General features: G+C 42.5%; 2 protein-coding genes across 4 annotated transcripts; one reads left to right on the top strand and one right to left on the bottom strand.

Moving 5' to 3' along the window:
• On the bottom strand, positions 1 to 25,878 carry LOC117352263 (nitric oxide synthase-interacting protein-like). Of its 3 annotated transcripts, none has more exons than XR_004537634.1 (4): positions 25,298 to 25,877; positions 24,315 to 24,456; positions 23,827 to 23,971; positions 1 to 644 (listed from the first exon to the last, which is right to left on the bottom strand). XR_004537634.1 is itself a non-coding variant. In XM_033928619.1 (3 exons), exons 1-3 carry the CDS (start codon positions 25,472 to 25,474, stop codon positions 23,967 to 23,969), a joined length of 324 nt encoding a protein of 107 aa, XP_033784510.1. In that variant the 5' UTR covers positions 25,475 to 25,877; the 3' UTR covers positions 23,763 to 23,966. The 3 variants fall into 3 exon arrangements, 1 of the variants encoding a protein (XP_033784510.1); XR_004537635.1 differs by lacking the exon at positions 1 to 644 and adding an exon at positions 23,353 to 23,420 and having other exon boundaries at positions 25,298 to 25,878; XM_033928619.1 differs by lacking the exon at positions 1 to 644 and having other exon boundaries at positions 23,763 to 23,971.
• On the top strand, positions 11,577 to 12,816 carry LOC117352259 (alpha-(1,3)-fucosyltransferase 6-like). The gene has a single exon (XM_033928613.1). The coding sequence runs from the start codon at positions 11,608 to 11,610 to the stop codon at positions 12,814 to 12,816; it is 1,209 nt and encodes a 402-aa protein (XP_033784504.1). The 5' UTR covers positions 11,577 to 11,607.
• Positions 25,879 to 26,096: the final 218 nt, after the last annotated feature.

Genomic DNA, 26,096 nt, shown 5'->3' with positions numbered 1-26,096 from the left:
TATTTGTGACCTGAAACACTCTCTCCATGACCAATGACAATACAAGCAAATTGTGAGGCGAAAGTCTTCACGTGAAACGCGCCACTACCGAGGTCTTGAGGCTTATCGTGAACACTACTATTTATCATTTCTATAGCGCTGAAAGGCGTATGCAGCGCTGTACATTTAACATTCAATAGACAGCCCCTGCTCAGAAGAGCTGACAATCTAATTTGGACAGACAGACAGGACAGGACATCACAAGTAAGAGGACTTTACAATAGCGCTGGGATTTCTGAAATTGTGACTCGCTTATGATCCTCCCAGAGATGCGGCAGGTTTCAAGCAGGTATGAGAATACCCCCACTGAAAGCTCATTCATGTGTTCATGCCTTATGTGGGTAAAACCTAAACTCTCCCCTACCCCAGCCAACTGCATCGGTGCTTTTCAATAGCGATCCCTCACACAGCCAAACTTTCTCTTTCTAGTTCTCAGCATTCACATCGGCAAGAGTCCTCACAGCTTGTCTAATAACACGCCACTAATTTTGCCCTCTAGGAAAATCAACCATGGCCAACGTACCTTCAGCTGCAGGGTAATCTCCTTCTTCTGGTGCAAAATGTATTCCAGGATTGCTTCCTTCTCATAGATGTAACCGTCAGGGCTAAGGAAAGGAAGATAAGAGAATGTTCCACCAGTCATCACACCACCATCACACAAGCCTAACAAAACAGGAGATAAGTCTACTTGATGGTCCATTTGAAACACCTGCCAGAGGCCTCACATGCATTCACTTCTATCATCCACTTGAACCTGAATAATTGTTTCTAACGTGCAGTACTCACAGTCACCACTGGATCATCCCTCTGATACTGCTAGGCCAACATTAGACTCTATTTTGATGTTTTTTGGACAACTACTAGGATTTGATCCCAGAAAAGGATAAATATAAGTTCGGAAAAATTACTGTGTGAAAACCTGGTTGGCTCAAGGGTTGTGTGCTGGGTTAGCAACTGGAGGCTCAGGGTTCGAGCCTCAGGTAAGGAGTAGGTTCAACTCTATTTTGTGTCAACTACCAGGATTTGAACAAAGAAAAGGATAAATATAAGTTCCGAAAAGCTCTTCGTGTGAAAACCTGGCTAGCTCAACGGTTGAGTGCTGGGTTAGTAACCAGAGGTTGAGGGTTCAAACCTCAGCTAAGGAGTAGGGCTGACACTGCTCCAAGAGGAGAGGCAGAGGGTAAGAGGAAGTTAAGGGTTCAAATCTTTTTTTTTTTTTGTCTGTGTCAACTGCTAGGATTTGAACCCAGAAATGGATAACTATAAGTTCTGAAAAGCTCTTGATTAAAGAGTTGTGTGCTGGGTTAGTAACAGGAGACTGAGGGTTCAAGTCTCAGCTAAGGAGTAGGGGTTGATACTGCTCGAAGAGAAGAGGGTAGTTTTACTCAAATGTAGTCCATTCATAGTAAAAAGTAGCAAAGGTTATTAATTTTCATGAAGTATACTTAAAACACAGAGATACCCAGCCCCTCCTACCCCTGGTCTGCCTAGTCCCCCCCCCACCTCTTCAGGATCTATCTAACCTCCTTCTCTGTTTCCACCTAGTTTCTGACAAACCCCCCTTCAACCCATCTACTTACCAGCTCTGGTCCCACCTAGCCTCTGGCTAAGCTGGACTCAAACCCACAATCTCCTGTATCAAGTGGAAATGCTTTATCCATTGAGCCACCAGTGAGGCAGGTACTAGATGCTTTCGGTTTCTTAACTTTAAACCTTTCATGCTTTGATTTGGATTTTAAAATACAAACATCCTAGCACGGGAGTCGAACCCAGGACTCTTTGGTGTAAGGTAGCAAAGCTTTCCTCTAGTCCACCACTGGACTGATGAAGGTTGAGACACTTTTTCACCCCTTATACTTCTCCTTCCTTAATTTGGATTTTAAAATACAAACATCCTAGCACGGGAGTCGAACCCAGGACTCTTTGGTGCAAGGTAGCAAAGCTTTCCTCTAGTCCACCACTGGACTGATGAAAGTTGAGACACTTTTTCTCCCCCTTATACTTCTCCTTCCTTGATTTGGATTTAAAATACAAAATCCTAGCACGGGAGTCGAACCCAGGACTCTTTGGTGCAAGGTAGCAAAGATTTCCTCTAGTCCACCACTGGACTGATGAAGTTTGGCTCTCTTTTCTCCACCTTATACTTCTCCTTCCTTGATTTGGATTAGAAATGCAAAAATCCTGACACGGGAGTCGAACCCAGGACTCTTTGGTGCAAAGTAACAAAGAATTCCTCTAGTCCACCAATGGACTGATGAAACCCCGCTCACTTTTGCTCTTCTTATATTTCTCCTTACTGGATTTGGATTTAAAATTCAAACAGCCAGTCAGGGGAGTTCAACCCAGAACCCTGTCCTGTAAGGTAACAAATTTTCCTCTAGTCCACAACTGGACTGGTGATGGTTAACTCAATTTTTCTTCCTCCTTATAGGTCTCCTTTATTGATTTAGATTTAAAATTCAGCCAGTCAGGGGAATTTAACCCAGGACTTTTTCTTCTCCTTATATTTCTTCTTCCTTGATTTGGATTTAAAAATCAAACAGCCGGGGACGGGTGTTGAACCCAGGACTCTTTGCTACAAGGTAATAAACTTACCTCTGCTCCACGACTGGACTGGTGAGAATGGCTTCACTTTTTCTCCCCCTTATACCTCTCCTCCCATCATTCTGGTTTCACATTTCAATAACTCATTCCCTGATATGAATTTAAAAAATTCAAACAACTAGGCAGGGATTGGACTCGAACCCAGATCTTTTTGGTAGAGGGTAGCAAACCTTTCCTCTAGTCCATCACAGGAACTGATGAAGTTTGGCTCACTAACAGCTAATGTAACATTGTGCTTTTTTTCAGTTTTTGGTAAATTGGTCTCTGAACCAATAGCTTCTTCCTGAATCCCTGTACTAATCCCAGACTTTAAACCCTCACACCTACGAATCCTCTGCGCTTATCTCAGACTGTACATAACATCAGTGGAGAGCCTTGGATTGGAGAATAATCCCATCACTTGAGATCTTTTTTTATTTTTATTTTTTTTTTATACTTTAGGTATACTGCAACAAATCATGGGAAAAAGATGAACAGCTGAGGTGATCAGTATTTTGTTTGAGTTGTTTTTTTTTTTTTTGTAAATCCTACCACAGTAGATTAAACACAGTCAGTGTATTTATCCAGAGAGGCAGACAGAGCTAGTGATATTCAAATACACTTAGAAACTTCTTTTTATTGTCTTAACCCTATATCTGGGTAGTTCTGTGGTTATGAATATAAAAAAAAAGACCCTCTGGTAACTGAGTAACACTGGGGAAACCTCTCACTCTGCCCACAGACCACCGTGGCTTTACCTGAGAAGCACTGAGGTGATTTATAATAATTTGTCCAGATAATTGCCCTCAATCAGCACAACTTTGCCCAGTTACCAGGTGCTGCTTTGCAGATAACTTTTTGAGGGGGAGTTATCAACATCTATAACTTTTCCTTCCATGATTTGGATTTAAAATTCAAACAGCCAGTCAGGGGAGTTGAGCACAGGACTCTTTGGTAAAAAAAGGTAACAAACCTTTCCTCTCGTCTACCACTGGGCAGATGAAGGATGGGTCACCTTTTCTTCCCTTTATACTTCTCCTTCCTTGATTGGATTTAAAATTCAAACATCCTGGCACGAGAGTCAAACCCAGGACTCTTTAATACAAGGTAACAAAGCATCCCTCTAGTCCACCACTGGATTGATGAAGGTGGGGTCACCTTTTATACTTCTTATTCCTTGATTTGGAATTAAAATTCAAACAGCCAGTAAGGGGAGTTGAACCCAAGACTCTTTGGTACCAGGTAACAAAGCTTTCCTCTAGTCCACCGAAGAACTGATGAAGAGTAGGTCACGTTTTCTCCCCTTTATACTTCTCCTTCCTTAATTTAAAAAACCAAACATGCAGGGATGGGAGTTGAACCCAGGACGCTTTGGTGAAAGGTAACAAACCTTCCCTCTAGCACACCAATGGACTGACAAAAGCTTATTCGCTTTTACTCTTCCTTATACTTCTCCAGCCTTGTTTTGGATTTAAAATTCAAACAACCAGTGGGCTGATGGGAGGCTGCATCACGTTTTCTCCCACTTATACTTCTCCTTCTCCTTACAGTCTAAATTAGATTGTCAGCACTTCTGAGCAGGGACCGGCTGTGTATTTAAATCCCCACATGAACTGGACTGCAATCATAGACTCTGACTTCTAAATTGTTACCTGAATGCATCTGAAATACTGTTCCCAGGAAAATTAACAACATTCTTTGTAAGAGTATCTGTCTGTGCTATGCAGTTATTTAATTATACTATGTATGCTGATCTGTAACCCATTCTGGGCTCTTTTGGGAGGATGGGCTAAGCAACCAAATAAATAAATATATAAATAAAAACAAAATGCATCTAAAGAAATTTTGTGCTGGATTTCAAATCTTAGATTTATAGGTGTTATTCTGGATAGCGCCACAGGAGGGCGCCAATTACATTTAATAGCTCAGTGCTGTCCTCCTGTGGCCATTCCTCAGAATACAGGTATAATCGCTTAATCATTGATATAAATTTACAGCAATGTTCACTACACCCCACCTTCTCTGTCCCTCCTCAGACCGGCCAGCTAGCTGGAGGTCTTCTACCTTAAACATTCTGGAATTTATTTTTACCTCTCGCTTATCTATTAAAACATACAAAGGGCAGTAGAAGGATGACAAATGTTCAGTATATTAACTCCTTGCTTATAACATCTTAGAGACATGTATTTTGGAGGCATTGTGCCACAACTGCCAAATTGCCCAGATCCAGAAGGGAGATCATAGGTCAGTTCTGGGTTTCTGACAGCCTTATCCTTGATGTCTTTGATTTTCAGCACAAAGTTCAGTGGGTAAAAGCAGGGACTACCAATCCCATAGTGCGTTAGGATGGAGGTTCAAAACCAGGACTGGCCAAAAAGGCTCCAGCCTGGAACTGGGAAACTTGGTAGCCCTGGGGGGGGTTGCTTACCAGCCTTTAGGGAAGACTCCACAGCTTCTGCACAGCCATCCTGAGGGTTGGTCTAGCGAGTCTCAAATGACCTTGGATTTGCTGCTCAATCTCAGGTCGACCAAACTCATTCAGTCCTGAATTTTATCCCACTACTTGCAGGGACTTGTTCTAACTGTCTACTGCTTTGTCTTGAGGAAATCAGACTGGCATTCAGTGGCGATAAAAGGTGGACTGGATACATTCGTTAACTAATCCAGAGAGGGATGGAGACTTTGAATATTCTTGTGTTTCCATTGCATTTGAACAGGGTCTTACAGGACTTATCACATTCATACCATTTAAAAGGTTTCTCTTCATTTTATTTATACTTATTACATTCAGAACATTAAAGAGGTTTCCCTTCAGTATGTGTATTTATATGATATTGCAGAAACAAAGCATGCCTGAAATGCATATCACATTCAGAACATTTAACGGATTACTCTTCAGTGTCTTTATACTTATAACTTTTAGAACATTTAAAAGGTTTTTCTTCAGTGTCTTTATATTTATCACATTCAGAACATTTCAAAGTTTTGTCTTCAGTGTGTATCTTTATACATATGACATTCAGAACATTTAATAGGTATCTGTTCAGTATGTGTGTCTTTATACTTATGACATGAACATTTAAAAGGTATATGTTCAATCTGTATCTTTATACTTATCACATTAAGAACATTTAAAAGGTATCTCTTTAGTATGTGTCTTTATATGATATTGCAGAAACAAAGCATGCCTAAAATGCATATCACATTCAGAACATTTAATGGGTTTCCCTTCAGTGTCTTTATACTGGGATACCTAGACTCTTAGCTAGTGTAGATGCACAGAAAGCCTTTGATAGAATGGAGTGGTATTTCATTTTTCAAACACTTTCGTTTATTGGTTTTTCTGGTTGGTTTCTTGAATGTTTATATGTTCTATATAATAATCCTCGTGCGTCTATTTTAATCAATGGAGTTTGTTCTTCTTTTTTTAATATTTGTCTTGGGACTTGTCAAGGTTGTCCATTGTCTCCTTTGTTTTTATTTTGTATTTGGAAACTTTATTACGTACTCTCCAAAGTGATGTTCATATTACAGGTATTTCTATTGCAGGTCAAAATTTGAAGGTTTTGGCTTTTGCAGATGATCTTATAATAATACTGACTAATCCTGAGAAATCTATGAGACATCTAGTTGATGCATTGGCAGAATTTGGCTTTCATTTTGGCTTTCAGTTAAATTATCAGAAATCAATGGCTCTTCCCAGTGGCGTACCTAGCATATGTTAGGTAGGATAAACACTTTCAAAAGGAGTGTGGTAAAGTCCAATAAAATAAACCGAACAGACACAGCATAGACCAGATCACTTCAATATGAAGGAAAAAGCCTCAGAAAAGGCCCTCCCACCTCACCAAAACAGTTTAAAGAGGCGGTCGAGCGGTCACCTCACTGGCAAAAAACCTTCAGTCTATGTTCATGTGTTATGCTGTGCTGTATAATGCCAATGAACAATAAAGATAGAGGAATAAAATCCACTTATCCTGCTGATCGGTACACCAACGGTGGCCAGCGTTTCACATTCTCATGCTGCCTCAGGGTGTATCCCGACCGATCAGACTCTATAACACAAAAGAAAATAGTGTACAGTAAACCTTCAAATACTATCTATCTAATGTGCCAGGCAAAAATATTTTAGAAAATATAATATAAAGAACATACCTATTCAAAACGGACGTCTCCACGTCTCAATATGAAATGACAGTTACAGGGGGAAACCGGATGTTGAACGCTTCCACTGACTAGAAATAGGCACCAAAGCAACGTCATCATAGACACTATTGGTTAGAGCAGCATAATAAAGCTGTCAATCTTACAGTTTAAAAAGAACAAACAGGCGGGAATGAAAACCATATGTGGCTTAAGAAAAGCCTGGAGCTCTCATTTATGACTAAAGAACCGGGGTGAACTGAATTTTAAAGTGCAAAAAACTGCATTCTAGTGTGCAAAGACCGCATGTGCAAAGGTTAACTAGTAATTGTTAAAAACTAAAATTGTGCCCTACAATCATACTGTGTCCCTCAATAAATAAGTTAAAAAAGTTAAAAAATAATATAAATAAATAGTATATAAATAAGTAACTGAATAAATAGATGAATAAATAAATAAGTAAAGTGAGGCATGCTACAATACTGCAAAAGGCAGGAATAAAAGAAGGGGTTTGTGTTAAAACATTAAAAATATTAAAAAAAAAACCCGTGTAGTAAAGTTCAATCCAATTGTTTTACAAAAGTGCGGCTATAAATACAAATGCAACAGTGGATGCAGATTGCAGAAACTTAAAACATCTTTAAAGTCAGTAAAAAGCATTCCAGTCCAGTCTTTGGTTTAAACCTGCCAGCTCTTCACTGTTAAGGAGATGGATCCAAAATTGTTAAGCCTGAAGGAGTCGAAAAGATCTGTTTTGAATGTTTTCTGTGACATGGTCACCGCAAATCACTGAACGAATGATTGTACTCCAAACAATGAGTCACCACGGGAGCTTGAATTTTATTGTGGTGTAGACAGCTCTTGTGTTCTGTAATCCATCTCCTGAGAGATCGTGAAGTCTGTCCCACATAAATTTTGGAGCACGGGCAGAGAATGACATACACAACAAAAGTGGTGGTGCAAGAAGTCCGATGATTCTCCAAAAATTCTATAAAGTATGCTAAAACTTGAGTGCGCAATTGAACATGCAGGGATCATTTACACATGTATCTACTCCCCCCCCCCCCTTTATCATGCTGCACTAGGAGCTTTTAGTGCGGGCTGGCGAGCTAAGTGCTCTGACGCTTATATGAATTTTATGGGCATCAGAGCAATTATCACGCTGGCCTGTGCTAAAATCCTCGAGCGCAGCTTGATATAAAGGGTAAATTAGCTAACTGATGTTAAATTGGCATCAAGAAATACTAATTTGTAGTTCTAAATGACTTCTATCCCTGCTCTATAAACTTAGCATCTGCTAAGCAATTAGGTGCTGAGTTATAGAATACTGCCAGTTAAGCACTAAGGGGCAGGTTCTGTATAGAATGTCAGTCTCCGCGGCCACCTAAGAAGTAGCTGAGAATCACACATGGAATCGCCTCTGCCCTAATGGACAGATGCTTAACCCTGTCTAACCAACCCAATTCTCTAACCATCGCCCATGTCACAGGCGCCAGTTAGAGAATTGTGCCTATCTGATCGAGGGATCCCTTGCCATCAGCTGATCACAACAAGGCAATCCTCCTGCTGCGATTAGCTGAGCGGCTGCGGCAGGGGAACCCCCCCAAGTCCTGTTGAAATTAGCAGGAAGGATGCCCACTCCCTCCTGTCCCTGAACCACTGCCTCCTGAAGCAGCCAGGAAGGAGGGATGCCCACTCCCTCCTACCCCTGGACCCCCAGAACCCCATGGAAGACCAGCAGGAGTGATGCTCACTCCCTCCTGCTGCCACCCCCTGAACCGCCCTATTCCCCATGACCCTGAACACCCCCAACTCCCCCCCATGGCTGCAGGCCTCCACCCCACACCACTAGGTCTACCCCAACACCCCCATCATCCCCCGTAATTCATAGTAGAAAGTCCGGCTGGAGGGATGCTTGCACCCTCCGGCCGGCAGGCCTGCCACTCCAAAATGGCAGGCCTTCCCCTTTCCTGTGCATTCTAGGATTCACCAGAGTGGTGCCTAAGGCCCTGATTGGCTCAGATGTCTTAGGTCCCTCCCATAGGAGAGGCCTTAAGCACTTGGGCCAATCGTAGTCTTAGACCTTCTTCCTAGTACATTCTGGGATACACTGGGAGTGGCCTAAGACTACAAATGGTCCAAGTGGGAGGGGTCTTAGGCATTTGAGCCAATCAGAGCCTTAGGCCCCTCCCCAGTGCATCCCAGAATTCACCAAGAAGGGGAAGGCTCACCATTTTGAAGTGGTGGGCCTGACAGCTGGAGGGTGTAACTATCCCTTCGGCTGGACTTTTTACTATGCAGTAATGGGGGGATGGGGTGATGTCAGGGTAAACCTAGGGGTACAGAGTGGGGGCCTGCAGTCTTGGGGGGTGTCAGGGGTGTTCAGGGTTATGGGTTGCTCCTCTGACCCCCCTGGTACCTTGAAGAAATGGTCTTGAAGAAAATGAGAATTCAACTGCCTACATTCTTATCTGGCAATTAGCAGCAACTCATTTCCCTTGCTTGTGCTGGCTTTGAGTCTTCCCTCTCATGCAAGGATTAAAAGGTAGTGGGTGGATTGGGGGAGTGGAGTTAAGTTACCCCTCCCCTGATTTCCTGAAGGGATATGACAGATTTCTTCAGCCGGTGGAGCTTAGGGATCCCCATCAACCACTTCACTGCTCTGCCTCTGCTGGGTGGGTCTAAGTCCAAAGTGGGTGGGCCTTTGCCCTTCTGGGTCCATCCGTGGCTATGCTACTGGGTTATCTAGTAAATGATGAACATACTTAAATCTGTGCGAACAGACATAAATAAATGCTTTTAAATACTGGGGCCACTGATTCAACACAGAAAGAAAGAAGGAAGGGAAGAAGGAAAGGAGAAAGGGAGTGGGTACAATAGTAACTGAAAGCAAATGAAATTTCATTTGTTCTTAAAACGACATCCAATGAAGTAGGAATTTCAGCTAAAATTTCTTGTTCTGGTTCTGATGAAAGCATGTCCCTAGATTTCATCTTTCATCTTAACTTATTTTAATCCAGTCATTGCAGCAGTAGTCTTGGTTCCAGACCAGGCACATTCTAGAACCTTGCAATCATTGGCTGCCATTGTTAGGTGATATTAGGTCTTCTTTCTCATCAGGTGTTGTGACTACTGTCTCCATAGTGCCCCAGTTCTAGCTGACCTGGAGAAGATAAGACCCAGTTTGGGAAATTAAACTAGGGCTTTCCTCTTTGTTCTTACCTGCTCTAGCAAGACCCTTATGGATCATCTACCGACTTCTACCAGCTGCCAGATACAACTGTTCCAATCCTTTCTCTAGTAGCCTCCTCTCTCACTGAATTGTTGTGTTGTTGATTGATAGCGAGTTCAACCTCAAGCAGAAACAGTTTGTCTTAATTTTTGAAGGGATTAAGAGTGCTGGTAAGGATTTAAAGCTGAAGCCCGGGTGAGGTACTTAAAATTAAATACAGTATAATCTCATTATAACGGACTCGCTTATAACGGAACCTCGCCTATAGTAGACAAGGTCCGCTGGTCCTGGCCATGCGCCTTTATAAACATACAGAAAATCATCGCATATAGCGGACTTTCAGATATAACGGACAATCAATTTGGTCCCCATAGCCGCTTTTAGCTGTAGTTTTGTTTGGCTATAATGGACATGCAGGCTCCACCTACAAAGCGCATGGCGTTCCAGTGATATAGTATCAAAATGTAGCCCAGAAGAAAATGACAGAATATTTTTCATTCCAGTACAGTACAACATAATGCTTTGGAACATCTTTTAGTGTTCTGGTTTTGCAATCATTTCGTGCCATACCAATGTTTTTCTGGGTTTTGTTCTTGATGTTGCTGATAATCTTGTTCAGGCCAAATAAAAGCTTAATCAATGATAGTAGCCACTAACAACACTGTCAATCTAAAGCTAGTATGATGCACCACATGAATATCAGTGTAAAGATATATAACGTTTGTGTGTGCACCAGTACCAGAACCTTCAGGGTTCTCCTTTTGAACCCTTGAATAGGAACTGCACCTCTCTGCCTGTCTGACACGGTAGGAGGATCCAGGCTCTGGGAGGAAAATTTGGCTCCTATAAATACCCAGCCTAGGGGTTGATCTTTGTTTTTGGCTTATCACCCCCAGTCATTGAACCAGGATATTGCTATGCGACCAGGTTTAGCTCTTATCTCAAAATGACCATCTATTTTAAAGAGACAAGTACACAGGGCAAACAAACACCAGGGTTACAGTGTAGTATATCTTATGATTGTATCTAATTTAGCCTGCATTTAACAGAGGTATCCTGGGGTAGGGTTAAGGTAAATGACTGGAGGAACACAAGTATTTTTGTATTTTCATATGTACATACATGCTTTTGGTTGGAATAAAATGCAGTACAAAGAGGCACAAATGGCTGTGGGTAATTTATTCCTTAGGACACATTCAAAGTTATACTATATACATGCTTTCACTTGACAACTGATGAACAACTTATAGGTTAAAAGGTCCTACAAACTTTGCAGAAGTATGAAAATTGCATCCTTTGTTTGCATTTTGCTTGTCAGCTCTTCATTTACATTGTCCAACGTGACACGGACAAGAGGACATGGTTTAAAGCTAAGGGGGGGGGACAAGTCCAGGACAAATGTCAGGAGGTTCTGCTTTACGCAGCGAGTGGTGAACGCCTGGAATGCTCTTCCACAGGAGGTTATTAAGGAATCCACTGTGCTAGGATTCAAAGGCAAATTAGATGCACATCTCCTTATGAGAGGCATAGAGGGATATGGGTGGTAAAACTACATCAGGTGTATACCTGACTGGGCCTCCGCGTGTGCGGATCGCCGGACTCGATGGACCATGGGTCTGATCCGGAGATGGCAGTTCTTATGTTCTTATGTTCTTATTACCTTCATGAGTTTTTGGTTTTCAATGATAAGTTTTCTATATAACAACCTTTTTGTGCTTTCTTTCTCAGTTCCAGCCATGGAGTCCAATACGAAGAGTTACTCACTGAGACAGATCTTTCTCTTCCTTCTTATTCAGATTGTTCTCAGTTTCTTTTTATTCACTTTAATTCAGACTAGTGGGGACTCCAAACTTTTTTTCTACTCCTCCAAGAATGACAGTTTGTTAGTAAAGTGTCTCACAACATCCACCAAAGGTGAAAACGAGACAGAACTAATCATTTTAATTTGGTCATGGCCTTTTGGAAGTCATTTTCCCCTGGATGAGTGCCCAGAATTGTACGGCATTTCAGGCTGCCAGTTCACAGCTGACAGGAGCTGGTATAATCATTCGGATGCTGTAATTCTTCATCACAGAGATGTTTGTCACAACAAGAAACAACTGCCTCAAGTCCCGAGACCATTGAATCAACGCTGGATCTGGTTCAACCTAGAGTCACCTTCACATAGCCCTAATTTGCACTTTATGAATGACCTGATAAATCTCACCATGTCCTACAGGCTCGATTCAGACATCTTCACTCCATATGGCTGGTTAGAGACACTCAGAGAGCCTCGGAACATTAGTATCCCACCTAAATCCAAGATGGTGGCATGGGTAGTCAGCAACTGGAACCCAAGTTCCAAACGGGTGAAATATTACGAGGAGCTAAGGAAGCATATTCAAATAGATGTCTTTGGGAACGGACGCATGCCCCTGTCCAGGGAAAAGCACCATGAAACCATTTCTCAATATAAGTTCTATTTAGCTTTTGAGAACTCACAGCACCAGGATTATATCACTGAGAAACTCTGGAGCAATGCCCTGGCCTCATCAGCTGTACCTGTAGTCCTTGGCCCAACCCGGGAGAACTATGAGCGCTTCTTGCCCCGAGAGGCTTTCATCCACGTTGACGACTTCCCCAGTGCAAAAAAAATGGCTGCTTACCTACTGGAGCTGGACAAAGATAATGAAAGATACCAGAGTTATTTCCACTGGCAATCACGAAAACAGCTAGTTGGCAGAACTAGTTGGATAACACATTTATGTAAAGCCTGCTGGATACTGCAGCATTCCCCAACCTACAGAACTATTTCTAGTCTGAGCAAATGGTACAAGTAAAATATACTATTTTGGTAGGACATGGATTGAAGTGATAGGGAAATATTTGTCTCCCCTCCCCCTAAAAACCCCCCACGCCCCCCCAACCAAAAATGACAGCTTTGTGGTTAAAAAAAAACCCTTGACTTTCCCTGCTCCCTTATCCTGAGTTATTGTCCACAGAAAAGCATATTATTATATCCATATGCATAAGAAAAATTGGCACGTACCTGGATCAGAAAAATCAAAGAATGAAACGTCTTTCAGGCAACAGTAAACAGAAGGTAGTTTTATCCAGAATAAATTGCCCCCCTGATTGGATTCATTGTACTGTAAATAGCTTGAAGAATACATTTTAAATTAAAGATGATATTTTAACATTTTGATAGACATTGTGGCTTACTTTCAATGGTAGTTCTCAAAACAATGCAAGTAGTTGCAAAGTATTTGGTTACTTTTAGTCATGGACTTTCCATTGGCTCTCAAAGGAAAGTCTGTGCCTTCTTTCCTTTTGAGAACTGCCTAGGCAAAATACGCCCAAAATGACCTGCTCCTACTTTTAGTAAATTAATGTATTGAACTTTTGAAAATCCAAAATTATGGGGTCCTTTTACTAGGCACACCAAATCTGCGCACGACAATTGCGCCAGGACAAATGCGCACACGGACAAGTGCGTGCAGGACAATGCTGCTCCGTCAATTACGCCCTCTGAAATGTGAAAGGCATACATACATTGAAGACCCTGATTTGCTCGGACTCCTCAGGCCCCATTCCTTGGGAGGGGCTTAAGGCGCTTCAGGTGCTTCAAGCCCCTCCCATGGGACGGGGCCTGAGGAGTCTGAGCAAATCAAGGTCTTCCAGATATCCAGTTATGTAAAGGGTTCCGATAATCATCATGTAACCCTTACCCTAACACTAGATAGGAAGTGAATGTTTTAACCAATTATGTTGTGCGCATATCTCAGGACTGAAGGCAAATTTGTAGTTAATGTGTGGTTAGCCCACACAAACAAGCTACTGCAGAAACATGTCCAAGCATTTTGCGGGTACTTTTCCTGTTTGTGCACGATAACCTGGGTGTTGCTGATTTTTTTTAGAAATACTTTTGGGAGGGAGCGCGAGAGCATTAAGCAGCTAGCGTGTTATGATTAGCACGTGGTAAATGGCTAACGCAGGGCTAGAGCGGGAGCACTTAGCACCTCCAAAATGGAGGCATTGACTGGAGAATTCTATAAACTGTGTCTACATTAGGTGCTGCCAGATGTTCTCACTGCAGCGTCCTAACGACCCTTAAGTTCAGGATCCGTGCCTACCATCGATTTTTTTATTGGTTTAATCAGCGTAGTAATTGACCTTAAGCCAATTTAAAAAATAATTAAACAATTTAAGAGTTAGGCGCCAAACACTCTTAGGATGCCAAGCGACGCCTAAGTGGAAGCACCCTCCCACGCCTAAGGATACCTGTCTTAAATAATATGTGTGGCTATGGGCGGAGAATAGGCATCATCAGGCATCCGACAGAGGTGCCACCAAATTAAGCAAATTAGGCTAAATGGAGCAGCGCCTATGATTAGGATGCCTACGTTTGCTTATATAATCTAGCTTGTCTAGCTAAATATGGTGCCTATTGGTTTCAAAAGGATAATTTTCCCTCATTCCATATTCCTACATGGTTAGAATTAGAAACGCAAATTTGCTTTCCTATACCTATAAAATCTTCTAACTACCGTGGTATTGCCCAAACATCTTAAACAATTTACATTACTCACTGCAACTTGCTGAGCAAGATGAGTTCTATAGGATTAGGTGACACATTGACGAAATGGGTTGGGAACTGGCTTGGAGATAGGCTTCAAAGGGTGGTGGTGAACGGCACACATGACGGAGGTGATCAGTGGAGTGCCACAGAGCTCGGTCTTGGGCCCAATCCTATTCAACATCTTTATAAGGGACTTGGCAGAAGGGCTTCGGGGTAAAATAACATTATTCGCCGATGACGCCAAACTAAGTAATGTAGTGGGCAAATGCACAATAGATGATGTTTCAATGCCCGACCTACTCCTACTGGAGCGCTGGTCTAGGTCCTGGCAAATCATATACCGGGTATTCAATGCCATGGCCTGGCAATGTATATCCTGGAAAAATACTGGTGATGATCTGCAAAATGCTCAGCACTGGTTGCTAAATATTTGCCCCTATATAGATATTAGGCTATTTAACTCTCTAAAAATGATCCATATAGGAAGGAAAAGACCTGCTCTCAAGGTTCATCAATTAGTGATTTTGCACTTAGTGTGCTTTTTGAAATTCAGGAACGATGTGACTTTGCACCTGACACTTTGGGCACTTTATTATTATTATCTTCAATCTTTGCACATTTGAATTTATATTTATTAGAATTTTTAACACATTAATTGGTTTTTTTAAGCAAGTGGATGGCTTTAAATGATGATTATGGGTAACCTTGCATGCACTCTTGGGTGCTTTATGCCTGATATGCCCTGGTGAACTTTTGACTTTCTGCCAACAAGTTCCCATGAACTGATAGCCATCCCCAGCTATTTATTAAATCTCTAGAGATTCTTGGTGTATTAATCAATATTAATCAAGTAGTGCAAACTTTGAAAGCCCGCAGGTTTAAGATAGTTCCCAGAATTGAGAGCAGGTCTTTTCCTTCTAGTTTACATGTTAATAATAATAATAATAACTTTATTCTTCTATACCGCCATAGTCGTGAGACTTCTAGGCAGTTCACATTGAAGAGAGCTAGACAGTCAGCGAGTTACAATATGCAGAAGTCAGAGAATTACAGCATACAGAATATTTAAAAAAGGCAGTTGAAATACAATATATAGATTGTTAGCAAATGTTAGAAGTTTCAGATGTTTCAGATTTATATGCAGGAGAGGACATATTTAGTGTTTGGTGTAGGTACTTTTTAGGTGATATTTCTGTCGAATAAGGCAGTTTTTATGGCTTTTCTAAAGGTGTCATAGGTCAGTCTTACTCCATTGATGTATCAAGTTCAAGTTTCAAGTTTAATTTTATTTGATGTATCGCTTATTACAAACTAAGCGATTAACAAAATATAACAAACATTGTTAAACTATATATTATTGAACATTAAAGGGGTAAAATAACAGTATCTTAGTACTACTTTAACTAAAGGAATTAGACACACAAAACAATATTAACATACTATGACACATATGGAATGAACATGAGGGCTTAAAGTTACAAAAATATTTTCCCGAAAGGGAGAAAGAGTGGTCTGAGAGGGGAGGGAGGAAACATAAGGAAGGGATTGAAAGTTCTAAGATGGAAATTAGCAATGAAGTGAAATTTATAGGTCAAAAGAGATTTCACCAGTGTTGTGATCCCTCTCGTGTACAGTAGGCTTTTTCTTATTATGGATCATATAGGAAGGAGCCAGGTTAGAGGAAGGGTGATGGCGTGCCAGAAAATATCCATTCAGTGGCAATATTCTCCTAATAAACAGATCAGTTATCTGCCTCATATATGCCTGCTGAACTGTAAACCCCGACATCAAAAACCTTTTCTCTTTTTAGTTTGTAGTCCAGCAATAGTCCAACACACAAGAAAAGAAAACTTCCCAAAACAAAAAGCAATACTTCTGGAATGAAATACTCCAGCTCTAAGTCAGCGCTACTGTACTGGCTTCTTCAGCAACCAAATGCTGGAAAGACAGTGTGCTCCGTGTGGTCTTTAATTGCCAGAAATTAGGCCCACTATCCCACCAGGTAACACGGGACAAACCCTTAGCATACCATAGTACACTTTCCTCCAAGAGAAAGCACAATTAAGCTTTCAAAAAGGAAAAACAAAACTTCTAAATAAAAGTCCTTATTCAGCTCCACAGCGGAGAAAATTCACTCTTTAGCATGAGTCAGAATTATTCAGATACTTGCTTTTGTGAGGCAAACCTCCATAGGAGCACTTTCAGGAGTTAGTACAGCACTAGCTTCAGGGCTTATTTCCAACTCCATGGCAAGTGGTTCCTCACACAGACTGGAAGGTACTTCTTCTCCAGCCTCTGAAAACTCCATAGCCTCAGGAGCTTGACTGCTATCAGGAGCTCCCAGCCCTGAGCACTGTGACCTCTCCTGCTGCTGTTCCTCTCTCCTCTGATTTTCGAGGAGCCTAGTCTTCAGGGATAGCAGCTTGCAGCCCCCCACCCCCCAACCCTCAGCTGGAAAGGATTTCCGGTGATTCACTTTAGGACACAGAGGGGGATGGGAACCTACCACTGCTGCTCTCTTACTCCCTCTACAGGCCCCAGAAGGAAATTCAGTCTGAGAGACAGAAAATGATGTATAAGGCAGATTATGGGCAGGGTCTGGATTAGCACTGGGACCTGCGCTAGGGACACTCCTAGCAGGCATAGAGTGCTTATCATAATCTCCAATCTGAGATCCACCCTATCGGCCTTCTCAACCAACCATCTGAACTATCCAGTTGTTCAGCTCTATGACGAACTTAGGGCTGATCTGTTCTGGAACAATTTTACCATCCCTACCTGGCAACAATTCTGAAAGTTTTACTCAAAATACGCTATTCCCACTGCAAACTAGACTGCTGCCCACCAAATGTAATGAAAGTTGCCCCATTCACCTTCAAAGCCAAGTTACACATCTGGCCCTCTTCCCTTCTACAGTCAGGCACCTTCCCTGAGGACCTAGGCCAGATCCTAATCACTCTGATTGTAAAAAAACCCCAAAGATCCCATCAACCTGACATCAAATTACAGACCCATTGCAAACATCCCCTTCTTTGCAAAGTTGATGGAAGGTCTGGTCAACCAAGATTTAGTAACCTACCTGGACAAATTCAATATTCTAAATGATAACCAGTTAGGTTTTCATTCCAGACACAGCACTGAAACTGTTATTGCTTCTCTACTAGATTCCCTCCATAGCCAGTTTAGCCAAGGCACAAGTGCACTAGTCCTGCAGTTTGATTTAAGTAATGCCTTCGACTTAGTAGATAATGCCATTCTTTTGGACTATTTGGAGTCAATCAGTCTCTCGGGCAATGTGTTAAATTGGTTCCAGGGTTTTCTAAGTAAACGATCATACCAAGTTTACAGTGACAATATTCATTCCTTCAGCTGGGTAAACGCATGTGGAGTCCCGCAGGGCTCCCCCCTGTCCCCTACACTGTTCAACATCTACCTGGCCGCACTAGGGAACCTACTGCTAAGTTTGAAAATCAAATTCTACATTTATGCTGACGAAATCACCATAGTCTTTCCCCTAACTAACCTAAATCCCGAGACAAAAAATCACCTGGCATCTATCTTAAAGCAAATTGAACTATGGATGGCCGATTTCAAACTGTAACTCAATTCAGAAAAAAACAAATTCTTCCTGGCGAGTCCAAATGACAAAATCAAAGATTCATCTATCTCCTTGAATGGTCAAGTCTTTCCTATCACAGATTTCATAAAAATTCTGGGAGTGACACTAGACCGCTACCTTACCCTTGAAGCACACCCCGACCTACTGGTAAGAAAAGGCTTCTCCGCCTTATGGAAACTAAGAACCATCAGAAAGTACTTCGATGCAACCTCATTCCGCCTACTGGTACAATCCTCCATTCTAAACTTACTAGACTACTGTAACTACTCTTTCAAAAAAACCTTTCAAACACTCCGAATCATCCAAAACTTGGTAATCTGACTGATCTTTGGTCTAAAAAAATGGGAACACATAACTCCCTACTACCAAAGACTCCACTGGCTACCCTTGGAAGCAAGAGTGCAGTTCAAGTTTGCCTGTCTCTGCTTCAAAACCATCCTTGATTCTGCCCCTTTATACTTGGTTCCCCATTTTATCTTTGATTGTTCATCCAGACCCACACGCAGAACTCATCTGTTTAGTCATCCAACTCTAAAGGCCTGCCGTTACAAAAGATTCCTGAATAGAACATTGGCCTTCCAAGCAGGTCAACTAAATGATTGGCTGGACAATATTATCTCGCGCTCCTCATCCTACTTAAACTTCAGAAAACTATTCAAAACTAACCTATTTAACCGATTTGTAACCTAAGACCTCCATACCCGACCTCTTGTTTCCCAGGATCTCTACCCCTGTTTCCTGCTCCTCTTTACATGTGGTCCCTATATACTGAACCTGTATCCTGCTTACCGTTACAAATTATAACTTTCTTCGCTAACTGTACCTATACTTTGTACCTCTCTCCTGCTTACCCATTTAAATTGTGTCTATTTTGGCTGATTGTATCTTTATTTGCTGATTGTCCAGCCCTTCTTGCAGTACGACTATGGCAGCTGGGCTTTAACGCCAAGAAATGTAAGGTCATGCATCTCGGTAACGGAAATCCTTGCAGAACTTACACCTTGAATGGAGAAACTTTAACCAGGACTACGGCAGAACGAGACTTAGGAGTAATCATCAGTGCTGACATGAAAGCAGCCACTCAAGTGGAGAAGGCTTCATCTAAAGCACGGCAGATGATAGGTTGTATCAAGAGAAGCTTCGTCAACAGGAAACCTGAAGTCATGATGCCATTGTACAGAGCCATGGTGAGACCTCATCTGGAGTACTGTGTGCAATTCTGGAGGCCACATTACCGTAAGGATGTGCTCAGAATTGAGTCGGTTCAGCGGATGGCCACCAGGATGGTCTCGGGGCTAAAGGGTCTCCCGTACGAGGAAAGACTGAGCAAATTGCAGCTCTACACTCTTGAAGAGCGTAGGGAGAGGGGAGACATGATTGAGACATTTAAGTACATCACGGGACGAGTCGAGGTGGAAGACGATATCTTTCTTCTCAGGGGACCCTCGACCACAAGAGGACATCCGCTCAAACTCAGGGGAGGGAAGTTTCGTGGAGACGCCAGGAAGTACTTCTTCACGGAGAGAGTGATCGAGCATTGGAACAAGCTTCCAGTGCAGGTGGTCGAGGCACGCAGCATCCCAGACTTCAAGAACAAATGGGATACCCATGTGGGATCCCTACGAGGTCATGCCAAGGGATAGGGTCACTAGGACTTGAATGAGCGGGTCAGTAGAGTGACAGTATAATTACAATTATACTTAAGGGGTCAGAAGACTTAAGAGGGTGGGTAAATAGTGTGGGCAGACTTGATGGGCTATATGGCCCTTATCTGCCGTCATCTTTCTATGTTTCTTTGTTGTAAACCGCCTCGAAGTACCACGGCTTTGGCGGTATATAAGAAATAAAATTATTATTATTATTAAATCCAAATGTGTTAATCCAGCCCTGAATTTGTAAAGATAGAATGGGCTGCTAAAGTCCATTCTCAAAAAATACGTTCAAAATATATATATATTTTTTTAGAGAATCGTCTAATTATGCATCCAGCCATTTGATCATCCAGACCGCTAAGTCATCTATCTTTATACCTCATTACATTACATTAGTGATTTTTATTCTGCCATTACCTTGCGGTTCAAGGCAGATTACATAAGAGGTTATCTGGACATTTCCAGGAGAGTTACAAAGTAGAGGCGGGTTACTTTGTCTAAAAATTTGTCCAAGTCAAAAACGCCTAGAACAAGACCTTTTGGACATGGGAGGGGCCAGCAAAGTGATGGACTGGATACACAGAGATGGCAACACAGTAGTGAGGCACCTTACAGGGCACTGCTGCGAACGTCACAAAAAGGGTGCCGCATAAACATCTCACCACAACTCCCAAAACCCACTAGACCCACATGTCTACAACCCCAATATCCCCAGACTACTTAAGCCACCTCTGTTAGCTCTTCTAGGCTTTCCTATGCCAGATGCTGATGTTCTGGAGGCAGGTATGTATGATTTTTATGGTGTGTGTGTGTGGGGGGGGGGGGAGAGTGTCAGTGATTAATGGGGCAGTGTGTGGGGGTCTGTACTTTGTGTCTTCAGTGGTTATCTGGTCACTTTGGATACCTTTTGGGCTCTTTGACCTTGTTTTTACATTGCCTAAGTCACAACGTACAAGTTCTGTCTAGGCAGTCTTGTTAAACTTTCGGTTATACTTGCAGTACGACTAAGTCTAGCTCAACCCACATCCCGCCCAAATCCCATCTCACCACTCCTCCTAAAACGCCCATTTCAGCTCTTAGCGTACAGCAGCACTGAAGAGGCCTAAGCAGTTTCTAAATTTCTCTGCAGTGTCTTTATACTTATGACTTTTGGCACATTTAAAAGTTATATGTTCTATATGTGTATTATAATTATATTAGAAGGATGACAAATGTTCAGTATATTAACTCCTTGCTTATAACATCTTAGAGACATGTATTTTGGAGGCATTGTGCCACAACTGCCAAATTGCCCAGTTCCAGAAGGGAGATCATAGGTCCGTTCTGGGTTTCTGACAGCCTTATCCTTGATATCTTTGATTTTCAGCACAAAGTTCAGTGGGTAAAAGCAGGGACTACGAATCCCATAGTGCGTTAGGATGGAGGTTCAAAACCAGGACTGGCCAAAAAGGCTCCAGCCTGGAACTGGGAAACTTGGTAGCCCTGGGATCGCATACCAGCTTCTAGGGAAGACTCCACAGCAGGGGTCTCCAAAGTCTCTCCTCGAGGGCCGAATCAAGTCAGGTTTTCGGGAATCCCCCAATGAATATCCATGAGATCTATGTGCATGTAATACTTTCAGTGCATATTCATTGGGGAAATCCCGAAAACCTGACTGGATTTCGGCGCTCGAGGAGGGACTTTGGAGACCCCTGCTCCACAGCTTCTACACAGCACAGGCTGCTTCAGTAGCCATCCTGAGGGCTGGTCTAGCGAGTCTCAAATGACCGTGGATTTGCTGCTCCATCCCAGGTCGACCAAACTGATTCACTCCTGAATTTTATCCCACTGCGTGCAGAGACTTGTTCTAATTGTCCACTGCTTTGTCTTGAGGCAATCAGCATGGCATTCAGTGGGGATAAAAGGTGGACTGGATCCATTCGTTAACTAATCCAGAGAGGGATGGAGACTTTGAATATTCCTGTGTTTCCACTGCATTTGAACTGGGTCATACAGGACATCACCGTCTCTTAGCTAATGAGGCTAAAAGCTTCCCTGGGCTGGACAGCAGTAGCACCAGGTCTTCAGGGCGGTGGGAGCCTAAGCAGAAGGGATGGGAATGTGCACCCGACGCTCCTGGAGTTTGGAGAAGAGTATCAGTTCCTCGGAAGAACATCATGCTGTTACGTATTTTAAGAGAGGGTATTTCCATGATTAAATGGATTTCAAAAATAAAAGATGAATCGATATTGGGAACTCTGATGGGCCAATCCTGACCCGCTGAGGTGTTTTTCTGTGTATTTCCATTACACTTGACCCGTTTCTGTTCGCAGTGCTAACAGGGAGCTTATCCAGGCACAAGACCTCGGGCTGGTGCCTCCTGAGAAGAAGCATGTCACAGAATATTTGGGGTGGAAAAGGGGCGTATAAGTGCCTCATTTCCTATCCACTGCCCTCCTCAAGAGTGGCAGATGAATGAACTGGCATAATCATAATAATAAATATATCGAACCCATTAAACCAAGATGTATATCATTGATGCCTGACATAACATGTCCAGAATCAGAAAATTCTGAGGGTTATGGTTCCAGGATAATTAACATAAAAACATGATGCCAGATAAAGGCCAAATGGCCCATCTAGTCTGCCCATCCGCGTTATGCATTATCGCTTTCTCTCTCTGAGAGATCCCACGTGCCTATCCCAGGCCCTTTTGAATTAAGACACAGTCTCTGTCTCCGCCACCTCTTCTGGGAGACTGTTCCATATATCTACCACCCTTTCTGTAACAAAGTATTTCCTTAGATTACTCCAGAGCCTATCACCTCTTAACTTCATCCTATGCCCTCTCATTGCAGAGTTTCCTTTCAAATGAAAGAGATTCGACTCATGCACATTTATATTACATAGGTATTTAAACATTTCTATCATATGTCCCCTCTCCCGCCTTTCCTCCAAAGTATACAGATTGTCTGTCCCCATACGCCTTATCACGAAGACCACATACCATTTTAGTAGCCTTCCTCTGGACCGACTCAATACTTTTTACATCTATTTGAAGGTGCGGCCTCCAGAATGGTACACAATATTCTAAATGAGATCTCAAAAGAGCCTTATTCAAAGGCATCAATACCCCCTTTTTTCCTACTGGCCGTGCCTCTCCCTATGCAACCTAACAACCTTCTAGCTTTCGCCGTCACCTTTTCAACCTGTTTGGCCACCTTAACATTATCACATACAATCACGCCCAAATCCCCCTCTTCCGTCGTGCGCATAAGTTCTTTCCCCAATAAACTGTACCGTTCCCTCTGTTTTTTGCAGCCCAAATGCATGACCTTGCATTTCTTAGCATTAAATTTTAGCTGCCAAATTTCAAACCATTCTTCAAGCTTCGCCAGGTCCTTCACACCATCCGGCGTGTCTACTCTGTTGCAGAAGAAGGTGTTGATGCCCTTGGACGGGTTGTTGGTGAGGCCACACTTGGAGTATTGTGTTCAATTGTGGAGACTGTATCTGGCAAAGGACATAAGAAGACTTGAAGCGGTCCAGAGAATGGTAGGAGGTTTGCGGCAAAAGACGTATGAGGAGAGACTGGAAGTCCTGAATATGTTTACCCTAGGGGAAAGGAGGGACAGGGGAGATATGATTCAGACGTTCAAATACTTGAAAGGTATTAACGTAGAACAAAATCTTTTCCAGAGAAAGGAAAATGGTAAAACCAGAGGACATAATTTGAGGTTGAGGGGTGGTAGACTCAAGAATAATGGTAGGAAATTCATCTTTAATTGATGCATGGAATGCGCTCCCGAGGGAGGTGGTGGAGAGGAAAACGGTGACAGAGTTCAAAGAAGCAGAGGATCTCTAATCAGAAAATAATGGTATATATTGAAGAACTAAGGCCAGTGCAGGGCAGACTTGCACGGTTAAGCACACTACCAGGCAGAGCTCTGGGTTTCTGGCCAAGAAATATCTAAGCAAAAGGACCATTTGGGTCTCTATCTGCCGTCATTTACTATGTTACCTTGTTTTGAGCGACTATTGAAAAGGTGTGAGCTAAAGAGTACACAAACACACACACTGCTGCCATACAATATAACTCCCAAAAAAGCAAGAATTGACAGGCTCTTCGCTGACTAAAGCAGACTTTTGCACTGGCCATTTTCAATCTGGAAAATAAAGAGGAACTACGAGTTAAAATAATCAAAGAAGCAGAATTAAGTTCGGTACATCAAGCTCTGTTCAGGCAGGGGATTCATTGCCACATCGAATACAAGGAAGGATGCCCACGCTTTTGCGCCCAAGTAGCATATTTTCTTGCATGGAATGCGTACGTTTTTTTACGTACCGCGTACACCCCCTGCACACTATATGAGTGGGTGTATTTTCACATAGCCAATTTGCCCATGTTTACATGTGTACAAATATGGGATACCCCTCGGGATGTTGGACAGCATACGAAGCCAGCTTCAAGCATGAAAGATATAGTCTGAATTTTCTAAGTCACAGTACCTGGCACTGCGGTCAAATGGTTCACAGGTTTGAGGACAATGGACATTTCTTTCTCCAGAAAGCCTTTCACTTGCGACTCTTTGACTGCTTTGCTCAGCTCCTCTTGTTCCGTCTTCAGCTCACTCCTCTGCTTTTCATATGCCTGCACAGCCAGAAATGGCAAGGAGAAGGAAAAAAAAGTAACCCAGGACACCTTCCCCCTCAAGCACCCAAACTCATCCGTCTCCTCACAGAGATGCCAGTGCTGTTATAAAGTCCTCAGACCTATAATAAACCTTGGCAGGGACTTGTTTCACGTGAAGACTCTCGCCTCACAATTTGCTTGCATGGAGAGAGTGTTTCAGGTCACAAATGCCCCGATGTACTTTATTCCTCATATAAATGTTTTTCAAATATTAAAGTTACATCGGGGTATTTGTGACCTGAAACACTCTCTCCATGACCAATGACAATACAAGCAAATTGTGAGGCGAAAGTCTTCACGTGAAACGCGCCACTACCGAGGTCTTGAGGCTTATCGTGAACACTACTATTTATCATTTCTATAGCGCTGAAAGGCGTATGCAGCGCTGTACATTTAACATTCAATAGACAGCCCCTGCTCAGAAGAGCTGACAATCTAATTTGGACAGACAGACAGGACAGGACATCACAAGTAAGAGGACTTTACAATAGCGATGGGATTTCTGAAATTGTGACTCTGAGCCCTCGCTTATGATCCTCCCAGAGATGCGGCAGGTTTCAAGCAGGTATGAGAATACCCCCACTGAAAGCTCATTCATGTGTTCATGCCTTATGTGGGTAAAACCTAAACTCTCCCCTACCCCAGCCAACTGCATCGGTGCTTTTCAATAGCGATCCCTCACACAGCCAAACTTTCTCTTTCTAGTTCTCAGCATTCACATCGGCAAGAGTCCTCACAGCTTGTCTAATAACACGCCACTAATTTTGCCCTCTAGGAAAATCAACCATGGCCAACGTACCTTCAGCTGCAGGGTAATCTCCTTCTTCTGGTGCAAAATGTATTCCAGGATTGCTTCCTTGTCATAGATGTAACCGTCAGGGCTAAGGAAAGGAAGATAAGAGAATGTTCCACCAGTCATCACACCACCATCACACAAGCCTAACAAAACAGGAGATAAGTCTACTTGATGGTCCATTTGAAACACCTGCCAGAGGCCTCACATGCATTCACTTCTATCATCCACTTGAACCTGAATAATTGTTTCTAACGTGCAGTACTCACAGTCACCACTGGATCATCCCTCTGGTACTATGCCAACATTAGACTCTATTTTGATGTTTGTTGGACAACTACTAGGATTTGATCCCAGAAAAGGATAAATATAAGTTCCGAAAAATTTTTGCTGTGAAAACCTGGTTGGCTCAAGGGTTGTGTGCTGGGTTAGCAACTGGAGGCTCAGGGTTCGAGCCTCAGGTAAGGAGTAGGTTCAACTCTATTTTGTGTCAACTACTAGGATTTGAACAAAGAAAAGGATAAATATAAGTTCCGAAAAGCTCTTAGTGTGAAAACTTGGCTAGCTCAACGGTTGAGTGCTGGGTTAGTAACCGGAGGTTGAGGGTTCGAACCTCAGCTAAGGAGTAGGGCTGACACTGCTCCAAGGGAAGAGGCTGAGGGTTCAAGAGAAGAGGGTAAGAGGAAGTTAAGGGTTCAAATCTTTTTTTTTTTTTGTCTGTGTCAACTGCTAGGATTTGAACCCAGAAATGGATAACTATAAGTTCTGAAAAGCTCTTGATGTTTAAAGAGTTGTGTGCTGGCTT

The sequence above is a fragment of the Geotrypetes seraphini genome, chromosome 19 (genome assembly GCF_902459505.1).
Source record: "Geotrypetes seraphini chromosome 19, aGeoSer1.1, whole genome shotgun sequence".
NCBI classification, from domain to species: domain Eukaryota; kingdom Metazoa; phylum Chordata; class Amphibia; order Gymnophiona; family Dermophiidae; genus Geotrypetes; species Geotrypetes seraphini.
This window is presented reverse-complemented; position numbering and strand designations above follow the sequence as displayed.

Excerpts from the sequence above, each read along its gene's own strand:
- LOC117352259 (XM_033928613.1), top strand. The coding sequence starts at position 11,608 with ATGGGTCTGATCCGGAGATGGCAGTTCTTATGTTCTTATGTTCTTATT.
- LOC117352263 (XM_033928619.1), bottom strand. The coding sequence starts at position 25,474 with ATGGACCATCAAGTAGACTTATCTCCTGTTTTGTTAGGCTTGTGTGAT. Across the intron at positions 24,457-25,297 it reads AGATTACCCTGCAGCTGAAG|GCATATGAAAAGCAGAGGAG; the intron begins GTACGTTGGCCA and ends CTGGCTGTGCAG.